Genomic DNA, 18,232 nt, shown 5'->3' on the forward strand with positions numbered 1-18,232 from the left:
AGCTAGAACTCATCCCAAAAAAGATCAGAGCTATTTCAGTAACCACAAAATATAAAAGTTAGGCTGAAGCCTGCCTAGAAACCTGCCTAGTAACAGAGTGATAAATTAAGTACATCTACTTATGGTATCTCTACGCTGCAGCTTTACAGGAGCATTTAGGTAAGGAAAGCTGGGCTTGGCCCCAGGGCAGGGCTCCCTGCTCCCCAAACTCAACCCTGAAGAGGGTCCTCACTGCAGCAGCAGCAAAACACCTCCCACCTGCTTTCTCACAGCATCACAGCTGCAGCATTTGCAAAATTTAGCCCTAATAGATGTCCACTCGCCTTCCCAACATCCTGAACCTCACTAGAATTTCAGTAGTAGGCTTTTATCCCATGCTTATATAATTACACTAGTGTATTTCACACAGTAGTCTCATTACAGTGTTTTAGTTCATTTGCTGTAGTCCATAATTAATACTTTTAGTAAAGGACTTTTAAAATCCCTCCTTTGGCATGCTCTGCTCTTATTGTTCCCAGCTGATGTCTGGGTTCCACGTGTTTTTACCATCTAAGCTCCACATGTTTAGTGAGACATGTCTTTGTCTTAGCATACCCATGAGTTTAGAGTCTTCTTTCTGTCTTTGACTGATAAAGTCTTAGAGCCATTTGCTGAAGAATAAACCCAACTTTTCCTACACAGCTTTTCTGTCTCTAGAGAACGTCAATACTTGTCACACATACCAAAGCATGATCCTGTGCATGCTGCAGGGAAACGCAAAATCCATTTAGTCTGTCATATTCTAACTGCTTTTGGGAAGTAGCAAATCAGGGAAGATGAATGCCAAGGTCTCTGAACTCAAAAATCACCCTTCTTCTCTCACTGAGGTATATTTTTAAGCTGCCAGCAAGAGAATAATTTGAAAATCAGTTTACATTCCATTTCCTCACATCCATCCTCACATTTTTAAATTTTTCTGTCTGGCCTCTCAGTACAAGTGTTTCAACCCCCATAACTTGCCAATGGCTGCAAGACATAAAGGAAGGCTGGCATCTTGCACAGGAACATAGGAATTTCCACCTGAACATGAGGAGGAACTTCTCTGTTCCCTCTGTGAGGGAAACAAAGCACTGGAACAGGCTGACTGGAGAGGTTGTGGAGTCTCCTCTGGAGATATTCAAAAGCTGTCTGGACACGATCCTAACTAAAGCACGCTTGGGGATCCTGCTGGAGATGGGGTTGAACAAGATGAGCTCCAGTGCTCCCTTCCAGACTTACCCATTCTGTGATCTCCCAGGAACTCTTTACTCCTCTTGCACTTGAGGAAATGGAAAGGTGGATGTTGTATCTCACCGGCTGAGGCATCCGTGCTGAAATTTTCCCTCTTGTACGGGAGCTGGAAATTCCATGGCCACTGGGTGTCAGCATCTGTGCTTGGATGAAAGGACGTGGAAAGCAGGTGCAGCATCGGTGCGGCCAGAATTTGGTATTTAGTGCGTGAAAATTAAATAGGGGGGGATAAGGGCTCTGTCACCGTTAGAAAGAGTCCTGTTCTTTCTGTCCTGCTAAGCAGAGAGGTGTCACCCCTTTGCTCCATCATTCAGCTCGGGTGTGACTGAGGGGTAACATCGCCTTGTGCCTCGTGGCATCGTCACCATGGCCCAGTGCTGCTACACTGCCCAGATCTGCATCTCCCAGGGTACATGCCAGCCTAAACCAGCCCTTGCTGCTGCCCTCCCCCATGCTCAAGGCACTGAGCACCCTCAGAAATGTCCCACCAGCCCAAACTGGAGGTTTGGCCCTGCCCTGCTGTGTGTCCCTGCCTCACTCTGGCACCAGCTCCTTCACCCCTGAGCCACCATGGATCTCAGCACTCATCCCTGAGCCACTGCAGCTCCAGGGAGTGCCTAGATCTTGGAAGGACAGCACAGCCCTTCTGGCTGCAGCTTCTAGATGTCAAGGCTTTGGGATGCAGTAGCTAATGATATAATCTAAAGAGCTTCACAGGCCATGGCAGGTTTGCAGCTCGCTGCCTTGTGTGGCATTTGTACATTTGAGAGCATTTTCAATCTCTTTATTTCTATGTAGGAGCTAAATTTTCTCAGGAGGGTCTCTGGTTTTCACAGCTTCGAGGCAAACAAATACAGCTGATGCATGTGCTTAACAGAACAATTTGAGGCAACATATTGTGGCTGAGCCGTCCGAACAGCTGAAATTGCTCTGCAAACTGTCTGTGTCAAGATACTCTTCCTAGAGTATGGAGAGATAAAACAACCAGCTGAAAAATGACAGACACCACAAGGCTTAGCCCAAAATTAAGGATTCATGTCCTTGCCATCCTGGGCTGCTTGCCTCCTGTGTGGATCTGCATCCAGACACAACACAGGACTGCTACATTCAGGAAATAAAACACCATTTCAGCAAGTTTTACACCATTAAACACATTAAAAAAAAAAAAAAAGGAAACTAATAACTAATTTAAAAATATGAAACATGGTTTTGATATTTGCTTTCTTGATGGGTCTGCCCAGGAGACAATCTCAGTGTTTAAGTGGGTCTCACTGCAGGGAGAGCTCAATGTGGGTGCTTCCTTAAGCTGGGAGGCTGGATGAGCACGGTGGCAGCGCTGCTGTGGTCCCCAGTGGTGCCTGCACTCATCTCTGACAGCAAGGACAGCCTGCACAGCACCTCTGGCTTCTCTGAGATGCCAAATGAGGTTGCCCTGCCTTGCCTTTGATGGAAGGTGGGAAACGTTCCTGCAGTTGCAGTGAGGGGCTTTGAGCCATGATCATCAGTGATCATCTACAAACGATGTTTTTTGTTTCCTTGCCTGGGAAGCTGTGAATGGAGGTGACAAAGGCATGTCACACCTTTGGTGTGCTTGGATGTCCCACCTCACCAAAGCACCAGTGACTTGCAGGAGTTATTTTCATTTGGGGAAAAAAAGAAGTACTTAAAATCAGGGGTTTTTACAAACCAGGGAACACCTTCCTTTAATGTTGTCTAAATACCTTTGTGATTTAAAAACAAACAAAGGGTGGCAGAATACTCTTCACTGGAATTCATGCGGTAGTGGAGAAAACATGCATAGCAGACAAACATGCAGAGCCTGATCTTCCTAGGGATTAAAGCCTCTCTCCAAGGCTGCTCTTGGCCATGCCACCCTGCCCAGGCACTCTCCCTGCATGGCCATGGCACACAAGTAACAGCAAACAGATGCCCACAGTGTGTTAAACCACCCAGAGCAACAGCTCTCCTGCAGAAGACACCAACACCAGCAGCACACGCAGATGTGAAGCTGCTCTAAATTTTAACAAATGCAACCAGGCAGTGGCCTGACGTGATGTGAGTGTAGCATAAAATGGCTACAGAAAATTTACACAGGAGAAGGAAACAGAGACAGCAGACACAGGATCCCATCCTGTCTCTAGGTATCCAAACATCCCAACAGGGTCTGACTGCAAAGCCAGGGCTGCCCAGGGAGCCTGAGTCATTGTGCCACCAAGAGGTCCCCACCTGAGGCATGAAGCCCAGAAGAGAATAGACCTTGCCTTTTATCTGATGATGTTCCAGCTCTTAACTGTTGAAATGGAAATATGTCCCAACCTTTGGGACTCTCAAATTGATCTTGGCTGGTAGCTCCCCAGAAGTTTGTGCCTGTGATGCCAATTCATTTAGAAACACTCACACTGAGAAAACAATAACCTTGTTGCCTGCCAGGTTCAGCAAAGTTCACTCTTAACAACGGAGAGCTTAAAAGACCAACAGCACAATTTACTTTACTGAAGCAAAAGCCTGAAGTTCCTGGCTACAGCAACAAAGAAAAGTGTTTTAAAAGTCAGGCAGTGCAAGCACAAAGCAGGGTCAGCCCTGAAAGCTTCTCACCAGTGTTTGTTCAACCACACCAGCTGAAGGCAGCCCAAAAGGGTATTACCTCAGTGTTGTGGCTCTCCTGAGCAGACTGAGACTATCTCCAGTAACACCAAATGTCCACGAAAATGCTGTTGTATAAACAAAACACACTGACGTGACTGCATGCAGCCAGGCCTGGGCTAGCCAAGCTGGCTGATTCTGGATGCTTCTGAGAATGCAACTGAAATATTGCCTCACACAGTTTGGGGCTGGCTCAGGGCTGAGAACACGCAGCCTTCGCAATGCCTTGACTTCATCTTGTCCTGCGTGTGGGAGATGCACTGACTTGGCACGGCCTCACCTGCCTTCCTCCAAAATTGTGGCATTTTTCATGGCTTTGCTACAACTTGGAAGGACTATAGCCCAAAAATAGCATTTCCTTCTCAGGATGTTTGTTCTTCCCACATTTTGGGACGTGTCCCTGGGGAGGTGCTGCTGTGCAGATGGCTGGCTTGGTGCCTGGGCTCTGCCAAACCAGAGGATGAGGACAAGTGGCCTGACTTGGGCCCTCCTGCTGTACCTAGGGGATAAATTCCTGTGTGAATGCAAGAGCTGAGCCCTCACTAAGCATTTCAGTTGCTGTTACTGCTGCCTCACCTGGAAGTGCAGTCCCAGACTTGGAATGCCCCACTTGTTAGAAACCTGCTTCTAATTCTTACTTTATTTCTGCCCTTTCTGTATATCAGTGCCTTCCTCTAGCTTAAATAGCTCCTCTCTCTCCTTAGTCAGAACAAGAACTCCCCGATATCCTGGTGGAGAGCCTTTTTTGCCCATCTTTGGCTGCTAGGAGGAAAAAGCCAAGGTTTCTGCTCTTTTCTCATAAGGCCCTTGTGTCCTCACACCGTGCCTATCACCAGGGCTGCTGCTCAGGCCCAACACAGAGTCCCACCTATTCTTTAAAGCAAAAGTATCAGCTACCTACAAACCAACAGGGAATCACATTTATTTACCCTTAAGGTAAGGGGTGAAGGTCTGGCAAAGGAAAACCACCACTGCTGACCATGGTTGGCTGCACCACTGGCTGTGTTGCAGCCAGTAACTCATCCCTGCACTTTGCTGAATGCTCTCACAGGACAGCCTGGTGCAGGATGCAGGCAGCTTTGTCTTCAGTACACCTAGAGAAGGTACAAGAGAGAACAAATGCTCACTTTAGGGTTATCCCACCCGTGCTCCAGCCTTGTGGCCGCGCTGCAAAAAGAAGAGGGGGTGAGTACTTAGCTGAGGGGGCCAGACCTTGCCACGGCTTCACTGGCGAGTCACTGCAACCTGTGGATCTTCTCTGGACGCCTTCTGGGACATGAATTACTGGTGCCTGTAGGGAAGGAACCCCCAACACAGCTGAGATCTCTGCTGGGAATTTGCACTTCTCTGTTGCTTTGAGCAGTGTCATGATCTTTGGGAAGTGCGGGCTCCACAGGAGAGGCACCGAAGTCTTCCTCCCCAGAATGTCACAGAAAATGTTCTAGCTGTCAGTCAGAGAAAAGGACCCAGATTAAAATCTCCAGTGTCTTTGATGAGCATCTGTCACTGGCACCCACCTGTCCTTCTGCAGGAGGAGACACCAACATCAGCAGCACACACAGATGTGAAACCGCTCTTAGTTTTAACAAATGCAACCAGGCAGTGGACTAACAGGCACTAGTTTACAGATATTTTTTTTTTAGTGTATCAGAAATTTAAATCACTCGAAGTGCCACAATTAGATCCTATTAAAATTATACGTGGGATAATTTGGCTGTATTTTAATTAAACATTAATTTATCCAATTTATGCAATTCAAGCACAGGAAAATTCAGAACAGTGGATTTAACATGCCCCTGTGTGGTGCTGCATGATTCATTTTTCAAGTCACTTAAGTGTTGGTGCCCACTAGAGTAACAAAGCAGCCACCATTGTCCCGGGAAATTGCTGGGGAAATTGTATTTATCTGCTGAGAGATCCTTTGGTTTTGGGGGAAGCAGAACATAAGACAACATTCATGAGAGATGTAATACAGAAGAAAGATTGTTCCAGAGTCTCAGTCTTCCACAATAATTCGTCACCCGTTGCCTGCTGTGAGCAGTCTGTATAATTCTATTGTTGTCACCACCCCAGAGCAGCCAGAGTTATTTGGCCTGTGCCACCACTAGACACTTAGCCACTTGCCAGGCCCCTCCACAGATCCTTGGAGCTGTGGCCCAGGAGGATGGGCTTGTGCAAGCTTTTCAGTGGTTGCAGTGCTCAGCAAAGGGTGGAGCGAATCCCACTGGGCAGTGCACCGGGACACGCTGTGCTGGGCCCTAAAACAAGCACCCTCTTGGAGGAACCATGTGGGAGATCTGCCCAGAGCAGAAACCCTGCTGCTGCTGCACTGCCTCCACGTGTACCCACACACCCTCCTGCTGTCAGCAAAAGCTGGGATTTAGGACAGTCTTAAGCAAAATTTTTCAGTGTGTAGCTCATGCACTTGACTGTTCATTAAAGATGTTCTGGTGTGGTTCTTTAATCAGCAAGTGTGCCTCGTTGCATTGATTGTCTGTCTTGTATAGATCCAAAATCCCTCACCTGAAGCCTCCCCATCTCCATGTTGTTATGGGATTGCAGCATCCCTGCACAGCTGAGAGGGAAGGGCGCATCACAGAGATGTTTTCGGACAGCTTCAGAGCACAGGTTTCAGTGTGTGAAAAACAAACAAGCAGAAGACCTGAGACTTAGAGAAAAATGAGGGAGAGACAGAACAGACAATAACAACTTCATAGCTAAAACTGAAAAAAACAAAAGCTTATTTTTGATACAGGCACCACCACAAACTACATTATGACTGGAACAGCCCCCATCTCACAGTGACACCGGCACTTACATTTGATCTCCCTGTCACAGGTTTCCTCCCCGGCTTTTCAGATACTCCCATTTTATCAAGAGAAGACTAAAGTGTGATGACATCTCCTGTGGCTCTCTGGGGTGTGTGTGTTCGTGTGCACAGATGCGAGCACACATCTGTCTATCTCTGTCCTCCTGCTTCACCTGCACAAGGCTTGGTGGTCTTTGCGTGCCTTTTCCCAGGAAAAAGCTTCTGATGCCTTTTCTGCCCCTGAAATGGAGACAAAGCCAAGTGCAGTTCTTGGCATGTAGCTATCCTGATGATACTGTGACACAGAGAGGAAAGCCATCCAAGAGACATCTGCTCCTTTGTCACATGACGGGCTCTGCTTTTGGAATGCACAATTTGTCTGCCGCAGTATCAGACACCCTTCATGAGCTCAAAGTTAAACGATATTTCTGAAGGGCTGCTTGTGGTTTGCTTTTCTTCCTTAAAAGATGTTTCTTCCTTGGAATTTGGGTCTCCGTATCCAGGGCCCTCATGGCTCCAACACCTTGGATGCTGACTGGAAAGAGAACTGGACACACTCCACACCAGTGATGAAACTCTTCGCAAGGCTCTCCAGAAGAAAGGCTCTAAGGATTGGCACGAGTGTCTCTGTAGGGAAAACAGCAAGACCCACACTGCTCATGGTGATTATTCACACATCACCTAACATTTACATCTTGAAATTATCACTCAGATAAAAACTATTGCGGACTTACAGTTGTTCAGACAATAGAGAGCCGTGCTGAGGTGGGATGCCTTGAGACTCCTCAGCATTGGCTCTGAACCCTCTCGCCTCCCAAATGCTACAGCCTCTGGGTATCTGCTCTTATCTTCAGCAAGCACAGGGAGGAGCAGGCCTTCTCCTCAAAGCACAGTCTGTGAGGCTCACACAGGTCCCCAAAGCCACCATGGCTGATCGCACGGATGCTACACCCCAGACCTGGCTGTGTGGGGCAACATGAACAGATGCAGATGAGCCAGCTCAGGTCTGGAAACCAGACTGCCCAGCCATGAGGTTTTGTACACCATGGCCAGCCTTGCTTCTGGCCTCAGGCACGAAGACTGCAAGGCCCTACAGCTCAGGAAAACACCAGTTCCAACCTGGGCTGCCCCCAGGAGCAGATTCTCCAGTGCAAGTCAAAGGGGATGGTCTGTTTGTTGCGTGTGTGCTGTCCCGTGAGCCCACTCACACAGCTCCATCTGGTTTGGGAAACAAAGCAGACAACATATCTCAGCCTCCAACCATTTCCAAGGAATTATCTTCATTTCTTCAGTCCAAATCAAAACAAAACATTACCAACAGACACTACTTGTAAGACAAAACTGTACCTGAGCTGAGATTTGAGGACTCACACAGAGCTTCCAGCAGGTGTTCCCGCAGGACAGCCCCAGGCAGGGCTTCTGGAGGCACCAGAATGGCTACATCTCAGGAGAAGCAAGGGAGCTGTGGGGACAACTTGACTTTGGTTAAGTTTCAGAGAACTAAATTGATTCTTCAAATTTACGTAGTTTAAAAATTGTAAATTTTAACAGTTATTCCTGGAGGGAGCAATTTGAAGAGGGAGAATAGTCTATCACTGCTTTCACATTTAACAAGTTTTGGGGTTGGGAGTGTTGGGACATCTGCTGACACTAATTCCTGTGATTCAGCAGCTGTGGGCCATACTTTAAGTATACATCCTTATCCTCTTTTGTTATTGATTTGGTTTTTTGATCAGGACATATTTTAACTGGGGACAGATGAAAGAAAGAGAGGGCATGTTCACTTATTTATTTTCTGATAACCATAAAAAAAAAAAAAAGAAGAATGATTAAACCAACAAACTTTCTTTAATAAATTAATAGCAGCATCACAAAACCCTGATGTGAATGACCCAAAGAAAGTTGGGTACATGACAGTATTTAACCATTCACAGAAGTGTTCTCCCCCACTGGCTGGGAGGAACGCAGGCGCTGTAAGGCAGTCCCCTTGGCTCTTCATCCAAACAAGAGATGGACATCAGAACAGGTCCAGCTGAGGTTGGCATATTTACAGTTCTGGCGCTGAATTTTTTTAAAAACACTTATAAAAATTCTGAAAATTCTCTGTTCAATTCTCGTTATTTACATCCAAATATAGCAGGTTCCCTTTTTGCCCATACAACAGAACTGGCAAGGGTGAGACATGAAGGCTCCTATGCAAAGACAATGCCTGTGTGCAAACTTACACTGAGCTCGAGGGTGCTGTGGAAAATGAGCTATTCACACGACTGACAGATGTGCTAGAAGCTACTGTAATTCAACTTATTGCTAAATGCTTTCAAAATCTGGTCAGTTCTTGTATATATATGTGTGTATATATAAGTACAAACTCACATGTGTATATACACACATATACGTGCTTGGAAGAGATGTGCTATAAATTCACCCAAAGGGGAAATAAAATTTTAAATGCACTGTTATTTTTCTGATTTTTCTGTACTGTTTGAGATAATAAAATCTGACTCAGGGTAAAGGGCAGTCACTGAAGGTGCAAGTTTTTGTTTCTGGCCAGTTGTTTCCCTATGGATTACCTGACCTTTTTGGAGAGGCAAGTGGGTTCCCAAGCATTCAAGCCCACGGTGGTATCTGCAGGCTGGCACACGGAGCAGCTCTGCTGCCTTCTGCAAGCAGTAAGCTGCACTCTGCACTGGGATATCTCATCTGCCTGCAGGTTAAAACTATGGATTTGTCCCAGGAGGGGATGAGGGGGAAAAGAAGATAATCAACTTCAATGCATCAGTCTGGGATCAACCCCTCAGCAGATACAACCCATATGTTGTGTTTTAGTAGTGGCCTCAGCAAGGTTGTTGCTGCACACAGCAGTGCAACAGCACAGCGTCACAACTGGCAGAATTTTCCAGTTCTTCTACAAGTTAATTTTAGTGGAATGAACAGAGCAAGCTTAGAGTACAAGCAATTCATGTAAATAAAATGCGATTTATCCATGCCTAGCGTAAGCTTCTCTGTTCTGACAATTATCTTAGCCAGAGGCTGTCAGTGATGCTAAATGCACCCATGTTAGATGGGCACTGCAGCATCTGTGTAGTAGTTAATGAAGATATAAAAACCTTATGGGTGATATCTGGTGTTAGACAATGCTCCACATAAGGAAATCTGTGTGAGAGGCATCACCCCAGAGGCACAGTGCCAGAAAGACAGTGCCCTGGAGGGTTTGCATACACAGGAATGCAGAAGAAAAATAATTCAAATTATACATGGTGTCTATTAAAAGCAGATTACTTAAACTGCATTCAATCCCAATGTGGATGCTTTCATTAAATATGTAAGTAGTGTTAATATGATATACTATAATTTACTTTGGGAGTAAAATGGAATCAATCAAATTCAAAAGTTACTCCAGATTAACATTCCGTGTAGACTAGCTCCAGGTCTGCTTCCTTCCTGCTCCTGGTCACCGTTTGCTTTAGAGCCATGACACCAGCAAATGATTCCAATCACGTGCCCTGTTCAGCCCTCCTGAGACAGGAAGAGGGACCCTGGCTTACACCTCTCTCCAACATTCCCCAGGGAGGCACATCCTGCCCCTCACAGCTTGACCCTGGCCAGCTCCACAAACAGAGAACCTTCTGCTTTAGGCCCAAAGCAGTGTCCTATCACCAGCAATGTGCTGAAAAAGAAAAGCAAGTGCCAAACCAGCTAATGAATAACTAGATGTGAGGAGAGAGAAGAGAGAGAAGAGAGAGAAGAGAGAGAGGAGAGAGAGGAGAGAGAGGAGAGAGAGGAGAGAGAGGAGAGAGAGGAGAGAGAGGAGAGAGGAGAGAGGAGAGAGGAGAGAGGAGAGGAGAGAGGAGAGGAGAGGAGAGGAGAGGAGAGGAGAGGAGAGAAGAGAAGAGAAGAGAAGAGAAGAGAAGAGAAGAGAAGAGAAGAGAAGAGAAGAGAAGAGAAGAGAAGAGAAGAGAAGAGAAGAGAAGAGAAGAGAAGAGAAGAGAAGAGAAGAGAAGAGAAGAGAAGAGAAGAGAAGAGAAGAGAAGAGAAGAGAAGAGAAGAGAAGAGAAGAGAAGAGAAGAGAAGATGAGATTTGGGCTCTTCCAAAGCTAGAGTGCTCTTCTTGAGGTAGGCCAAAGCCCCTGATCCTCCAGCAATCTGAGGGCAGTGCTGGCCACACTGAGCACACAGCCTGCTCCATCCCAGAGCTGATGGTTATCTGCAAGACTAAAAGAGGGCTTTTAATGAATCTCAGGCTTTCCATTTATTGAATGTTTGAAATAGGTAACTGGGGATCACTCTGTTTCTCACAGCTCTTCTCCAAGTCTGAAAGTGATCCCAGTTAGGACTGCAAAACCACACCAGAACTGCATTCCCTACCTTCCTCAGGGGAGCCAGAGCCTCCTGAGGAACAGAAAGAAAACAGCAGGATTGGAGAGGGAGCCAGAGTCTAACAAAGGTCCCTTGAAGTGCAAGATTGACCCAGTATGGCAGAAGCCACTACACATAACAGGACATGTCTGGCCAGGTGCCTGCACAGCCACTACGCTGTTGTGACGTCTCTCTGCCAAGTTTCTGTAAAGTCTTTACACGGCACAAATAGGGGTGAGGATTTAAAGTATATATTTACTGTCAACTTGAAAAAGAAAGTTATACTGACCAAGTCTAATAGCATGTATTTGATATATAACTATTAACGTGCCATTCTGGACTCCAGCAAATTCCACCTGAGATAAATATTCAGCATTTTTGTTCATGCACTGGAAGAAGAATTCAAACATTTTGTCCATGACATATGCAAAGTAACTAATAGTTCTGATCTAGTATTAACAGTAAATATAGAACCTTAAACTTCACTGCAGTATATTAATATATATTATTTTAAGTACTGGACTGGAAAGACAACTCTTTTTCTTCTTTAAAAAAAAAGAAAGCTTTGTTCAGAATGCAGTATTTACATTGTCCTTTGACCGACACTTACATTTTTACACAATATATTTTGGCTACAGATACACCGTAGCAAAGGTCTGTGAGAGTCACTTTTACACACAGCTCACTCTTTCACTTACAACATTACAGCTGTTTATAGAAAGCTCTGAAGTTCCTGGTTGCATCTCAAGGCCCTCCTCAGCCTCATCTAGTTCCATGCTATTGAATTCATTGCCATTTCGATAACTAGTTAAAGTCAGGTCTTTCCCATATAAAGCTGTTGAAGCAACATTCAGACACTGATTCTGCCGCAGTGCTGATTTTTTACTGGGCTTGTACTGGCAGCGGATGTAGTTGGAAAAAGCCCTGCGGTAGGTTTTGTTGAAGAGGGTGTACACCAGGGGATTCACCCCGGAGCACACGTACCCCACCCAAACAAACACGTCAAGGAGTTCACTCAAGAGGTCCTTGTCGCAGGCTTCCTTGCAAAGGACAGACATGACATTAGTGATGAAGAACGGGCACCACATGATGAGGAACAAAAAGAAGACGATGCCCAGGACCTTGGAGGCTCTTCGCTCGTTGTTGATGGACTGCATCGTTCCCTTCCGGAAAAGCACTGCCTCCTTATTCACAGGGGAGTTCAAGTGGGATGCCCCCTCGTGATTGTGAAGCATTGAAATGTTCTCTGTGTTGTTTTCCTTCTTGAGGCAGTTCACGCTGCTCCTCCTCTGCTTGGGCACCTCTCCACACATGAACACTGTGGCCTGTCTCTGCAGCACCTGGACAGTCAGGCAATATGTGATCACCATGATGATGAGAGGGATGAAGAAAGCCATGAAGGATCCAATGAGGACGAAGTTCTCATCGTTAAGGACGCAGGTCCCATTTACAAACACCCTGGAGTCATCCTGCAAACCAATGACTGGAATAGGCATAGATATCCCTAGGAAAATGAAACCAAAAAGGAGACTGTTACCTGGACAGACGGGGCTCCAAAGAGGCAGCAGAGATGATGCAGGTCCTGCATGCATTCAGCCCACTGCCTAAAGCTGTTTGGAAGAGAAGTTACAGCTTCCAGCTGAAAGGGAAAACATTCAACACTCCTGGGAGCACAGCTCCAGGGTACGACACCCTCCACCAGGAACAGGGGCAGCTTTACTGTGCTCAACAGCTGACTCAGTGAATGCAGCCTAACTCCTGTTTTTCTAGCATTAACTGGAATTTTTGGGTGCAGAAAAGGCAGTCACCCCTCTGCTGTGTTCCAGCTGACCACTCCATACCTGCCAGTTTGGGAGGGTTTTGAAATCACTGACATAGGGTAGAAAGGAGCAAATTTTAAAGAGAAAAAATTTCAAAATATGGAAGAATTACAGCTATGAAGATTTAAAAGCATGATTCTTACAGTAATTAAAACAATCCTGATAGAAAAATGGCCCCGTTTGTCATGGCATCACAGACACATGGAAGCAAAGTTCTGGATCTCAGGGCCCTTGTGGGCAATCTCAGTGCGAACAGACTGTTCTCTGCAAGACGTCACTCAAATATTTTTCACATGTACTGAGATCCAAACTTCATCCCTTGATCTGTGAAGCTCAGTCCCACATCAGGACAGACACAAAACCTTCCAAAAGCAACAACATATTTTGGAATACCACAACATGTGTGTACAGGAGAACACGGAAAACACGTGGTGGGCCAGATCTAGTTACAGCATCATGGGTTCATCTAGTCTTTGGCAAGTATCAGAAGTTTAGAGCCACAAGCTTCAAAATGGGCACAAAATGGGGCAGCTGTAAGCACTATATCTTAGAAAATTCCAAAGCAAGAATTTGCATCCAGACCTGGTATTTAAAATAACCTTTGAGAGATTTATCTTCATGATCAATCTTACAAATCCTTGATCTCATTTCTAACTCCACAATACTCAGTGGCATTCAGTTCCTCAGCCTATCTGTCATCTGAACAAAGTGTTTATTGCTCATTTAAATTTGCTGCCTGATAACTTCCTTTGACTGCCCTCAGTTCCTGTACTGTGAGAAACAGTGAATAATCACTATCTGGTCACCTTTTCCACCTTCCTAGAGATTCTATAGACCTGTTATCATCTTTCCTGTCTGACATCTCTTTTGGAGCTGAAGAATGCCACTCTATTCACTCTCCCCATGTCAAACTCATTCTATGCCTTTGATTATCTTCCTTCATTTCTTTTCAAGTTCCTTTCTACCCTTTTAAAGAAACAAAAAAAAACCCTGCACATCCAAGCAGTTAGAGAGCAACAGAATGAATTCTGTGCTCCCCTCTGGGCAGCTGGCTGTCACGGAGCGCCACTTCTCAGACACATCTGTGGCTGCCCATGCCCTCCTTGAGCTCTTCCACCCGAGAAATAACCAATACTGAGGCCGCTGTTGTGCCTGGATTGCTTTTTTTGGAGTTGCTGTGAACACCACTGATCTAATCCTGTGGGACTCTGAACTTCTAAACAGGAAAAATAACATGCTAAAGAGATTAACCAGGGCATTTTTCCCACTCCAGCTAAGTGTTTTCCAGGATTCTGGAAAATTCATCTGCAATTTGTCATTACCAGAAAATTACCATTTGGCAGTAATCAAGTGACAGAATTTCTTCTGAAAATTAATGATTATAAATGTCTTCTGTGATTGTAGCATGTGTTTTCCTAGCTCAAGTACTAGGTCCAGGGTTTGTTTTTCTTTCCCTCTACATGCCAATGCTCATCAGTTTGCCCTTGGCAAGGCAGCTGACTCCTTTTTGATATGTTACTTGTTATCTTGCTTGTGTCAATTCCCTGCAACTGCAATAACCTTCATCCCATAAATCCATCATTAAAGACATCATCCTAATGCCTTGGCTCCATCAAACCACAGACATATGGGAAATGGTGGAAGTTAGACTGAGCACTCTTTACATGAAGAAGAAATCTGAATTAAGTCAATGGCATTACAATGGGACTACATTTGCATGTATAATTTTATGCTTTAGTGCCCTCTCTAACACCTACCCTTTGAAAAAAACTCCAAAATGAATGAAGTTTATGAAGTTATGAACATCATTTAAGTTGGTGTTACTGCTTTAGCCAAGGGAAATGAGATGAGGTTTTGGGATATCTTTACACATAAACTGACATTTGTGTGACACACATAAAGCACATTTGGGAAGAATAACCTGGTTCTGGGATATGATGGATATACAAATCAAGAGCATTGATGGCAGCCTACAACTCTGCATGAGCATGAGATAGCTCAGCATTAATGTCAGAGAATGAGGGGGTAGCTGCTGTAATGGCAAAGCGTCCCTCACCTCTCACATAACAAAGTGAGATTTCAGACTGAGAATGCACAGAAGAAAGAGAGCACTAAGTCTTTATTTGCACTTTCTTCCAGTCTGGGAAAATCCCATCATTAACAGCAGTAGGAAGAAAGATGCCCTCAGAGAAGCTGCCAACACACTTTGATTCAGCTGTCAGCTGGATTCAGCACTGCTGAAGGGGCGGCACTATCCTCATCTCAAATGCCTTCTCTCACCTCACACCTCTCCTTTGAAACTCATTCTTTAATATATGATTTATCACCAATCCACTGCAAAATTGAGTCTGAAAGGGAACTAATTCTGTACATACCTTAACCAACAGGGACTAACTCACAGTGAGAAGTGAGGAAGGTCTCGGACACCTCAGAGAGGCTTTGTTCATGGGGGATTACTGCAAAATCGCTGCTGTCACAATCCCAAATGCACTAATACCTGCTTGCAGACACAGCTCACAGCTGGCCCTTGTTTTAGCAGGGGTATCTTGATCACCCCTAAGCATTCCCAAGGCTCCTGGACATGGATGAACGTGGATGCCTGCCTGACTCGAGTTCTGCTGTTTGAACAAGCACAGAGAAGGCATTCAGCTCCACTTGACTCCAGCAATCCACAGCACTAACCATGCAGTTTCAACTGTCCATAATTTAAGAACTGAGGTCACTTGGTGAGAGAATACCAGACTCCCTACACCAGTGCAAGGAGAGTGAGTGTCAAATTAGCCAAGAGGCTCTGAAGCCGACTGCTGTCCACAGCCTTTCTTCAGTGCAGCTCTCTGAGCCCCTGTGCAGAGCATTTCATGAGTTTCTCCCTGACACTCCTCATCAACAAACATCAGGCTGACTTAGTGAGCTGAAGTCTCCAGCCTCAGAGGCATTTTCCAGTTGTGTCAAACAACCCTTTCTAACTAAGGTGGCAGCAAATTCCCCAGAAGAGGCAGCACCGCTCCAAAAACTTGCAAGACTGAAGTGTTGCAAGCTTACTGCATATCACAGTGCTCTTCAGAGCAAATTTGGTCCTCTTGTTTGAAGTCTGAGCAGTGTCTGGGGCAGCTGGTTTTGCCCCAGCAAGAAGAGACAACCAGTTAGTAAGTCATGAACCAGGTTGAGTGAGTACACTCAACACTGGGAGCTTTGGGCACCCTTCTGCCAGGCAGCAGCTTGAGCAGGACATCCCTTCACACCACAGCAGAGAAGGTGAATGTAATTTTTTTTTCTCCTTTACCCTCCTTTGGCTTCTGTTTGACAGAGCAGCAGGAAGTCACACAGAGAGTGATCCTCTGGATCACAAATCCAATTACAAGTGTTGTCCTAACTGCTGCTTGTCAGCTTTAAAGATGTCCTTAAGCCAGTGGAAATGTTCACCAAATGGGGCTGAGGATAGAGAGTAACAGATGCTCTTCACAGATTCTAAATTAATAAAACAAAACCCAAATGACTGCATATACAGATTTACAAAATATTTACTAGAGAAAAAGCTGGCTAAAAAGTCCAAATTGACATTCACAAATATTTAGACTTAAATGTAAAACAATATAGTTTTTGTGTTTAATACCTTGTTTTCTTCAGTGAAAGACCATGAAACTGATAGAGATTACAGAGATTACTGAATATCTGTGTCTTTGATGGTTAATTCCACTAAAAAAGGGAGTAATTTCCACTCTTCTACGAGAAAATATTTTCTCCAAGGACAACCACCTAACTCAAGAAAACAGAGGCCTGCATATGGGTTTACTCTGTTTTTCCATGTGTGGAATTCTCAGGGCTGAATACAAAAAGGGTCACATTTTGCTGCAGGTACATGAGCTTGGGAAGGCCAGGGTCCACCTTTCCAGGTGTCAGCACTGAATTCAAAGTCTGCTGTGTCCATGGCAGGAGCTCTGCTGATGCAGGTGGCTTTGGACTCCACTGTCACCCTCCTGACATTTACAGACAATTGAAAAGGAAAAAGCAAAGAGAAAGCTGTGTGCCAAACAAGACTGTGGCTGCCACAAATGCAACACTGTAAAAATGAGAACACTGCTGAACACTATATGTTCAAATCCATATCTTTAACCTCATATTTAAACAAATATAAGCAAAAATAAACCTCACATTAAAACAGATCTGTTTGGTTTCTTAACTGAAATGTCTCACAAAGTGCCTGCACATTTCTCTAACTCAGACAGCAAGAAGCAAACCCCAACAGCCAGCAGCCCCCTGATTTGCAGTGTGCAAGAAAAGGCACTGGGTTCAGAAACCAAAGCTCTTCAGAGGAAAATTGAAGAATGTTGGCTTCTGAAGTGTTCAAAATCACTAAAATTCCATATTGTCCCCATATTTCAGCAGACTACCTGCAGTGCCTTTCCTGTACTGATATTGCAATAATGCCCCTTCAGGGCTGGATTAGGTCTAGTTTTCTCTAACCATTCCAATAAAATAACTGTGCCAGCCTTGTATTGGTTTAAAGTCGAAGCTAAAAGGGGGATGAACTTTGAAGGGTCTCCCTGCCCACAACAAGCACAACTGCAAACAGATGAAAGTCATTACTGACTGCCTGAATGAGCTGCTGACCTTTACTCAAACCTTGGGAGAACACTGAGAAACCTGAGCCCAGATGGAAAACCACCAAACAACAGTATAAGGCAGAAGAAATAAATTATTTTCCCACCTGCCTTTCTATTTTGCTAAATTACTTCTTTTGGTGTGCATTTGAAGGAGGGTGATGGGGCTCCTGCTCACACAGCTGCTGCTACCAGGGCTGGGCTTCCCCAAGCAATCAAACAGTGATGGTTGGACTGATGCTCAGCAGCAGAACCTCAGACACAAGACATCAGCACCTCCCTTGCTTGTGGGAACAGATCTGGTGTGATGGTCAGGCTATTTCTGTGCAAAATTCTTCACAGACTGTCACCATCTGCTGCTGTCCCAGGCAAAACCTTTCACTGACATCTAATGAGAACATCCAGCCAATCCAAGCACCCTGAAATCACCTGAAATCCCAAGGTAGTTTCCTTGCTACGAATTCAGCTTGTTATCAGTTAATATAGTCTTCCTCACCTTGATAATTCTTGCTACTGCACTAGGGAGATCAATGACACTCTTGGGAATCATGGTACAAACAATAAAAATGTCTTTAGATAAAATAACTTCGTAGATGGCTCAAACAAGTGGGAAACAGGCAGATGACACCTTAGTGTTTTGCTGTAGGTCATAAAGCAAGTGTTTCTGTCTTATCCATGAGCAGAAGGCAGGTCTGAGAAAGTTTTATGAGCAGAAGCCAGCTCTACTGCTCCAC

The 18,232-nt window shown here is 45.1% G+C and overlaps 1 protein-coding gene and 1 long non-coding RNA gene across 15 annotated transcripts in view; both read right to left on the bottom strand.

The window, feature by feature from the left end:
- Positions 1-10,516, bottom strand: part of LOC116450966 — a 22,891-nt gene extending 12,375 nt beyond the window's left edge. For 2 of the 9 annotated variants that reach the window (XR_004243026.1, XR_004243021.1), the window contains exons 1-5: positions 8,069-10,516; positions 7,456-7,939; positions 6,436-7,348; positions 5,125-5,357; positions 1,258-5,006 (exon numbers count right to left, since the gene is read on the bottom strand). This is a non-coding gene — a long non-coding RNA (uncharacterized LOC116450966). Of the gene's footprint in view, positions 1-1,257; positions 5,007-5,124; positions 5,358-6,435; positions 7,375-7,455; positions 7,940-8,068 lie in introns of all 9 variants that reach the window. The other 7 variants (XR_004243024.1, XR_004243022.1, XR_004243027.1 and 4 more) reach the window with 7 other exon arrangements.
- A 796-nt stretch (positions 10,517-11,312) lies between these two features.
- HTR2C (5-hydroxytryptamine receptor 2C) overlaps positions 11,313-18,232 on the bottom strand; it is a 263,054-nt gene continuing 256,134 nt past the window's right edge. For 4 of the 6 annotated variants that reach the window (XM_032124096.1, XM_032124094.1, XM_032124097.1 and 1 more), the window contains one exon: positions 11,722-12,581. In XM_032124096.1, coding sequence (XP_031979987.1) covers positions 11,749-12,581 — 833 coding nt within the window. In that variant the 3' untranslated portion in view covers positions 11,722-11,748. Of the gene's footprint in view, positions 12,582-18,232 lie in introns of all 6 variants that reach the window. The other 2 variants (XM_032124099.1, XM_032124098.1) reach the window with 1 other exon arrangement.

This window comes from Corvus moneduloides, chromosome 14 (assembly GCF_009650955.1).
Source record: "Corvus moneduloides isolate bCorMon1 chromosome 14, bCorMon1.pri, whole genome shotgun sequence".
In the NCBI taxonomy this organism is placed as follows: Eukaryota; Metazoa; Chordata; class Aves; order Passeriformes; family Corvidae; genus Corvus; species Corvus moneduloides.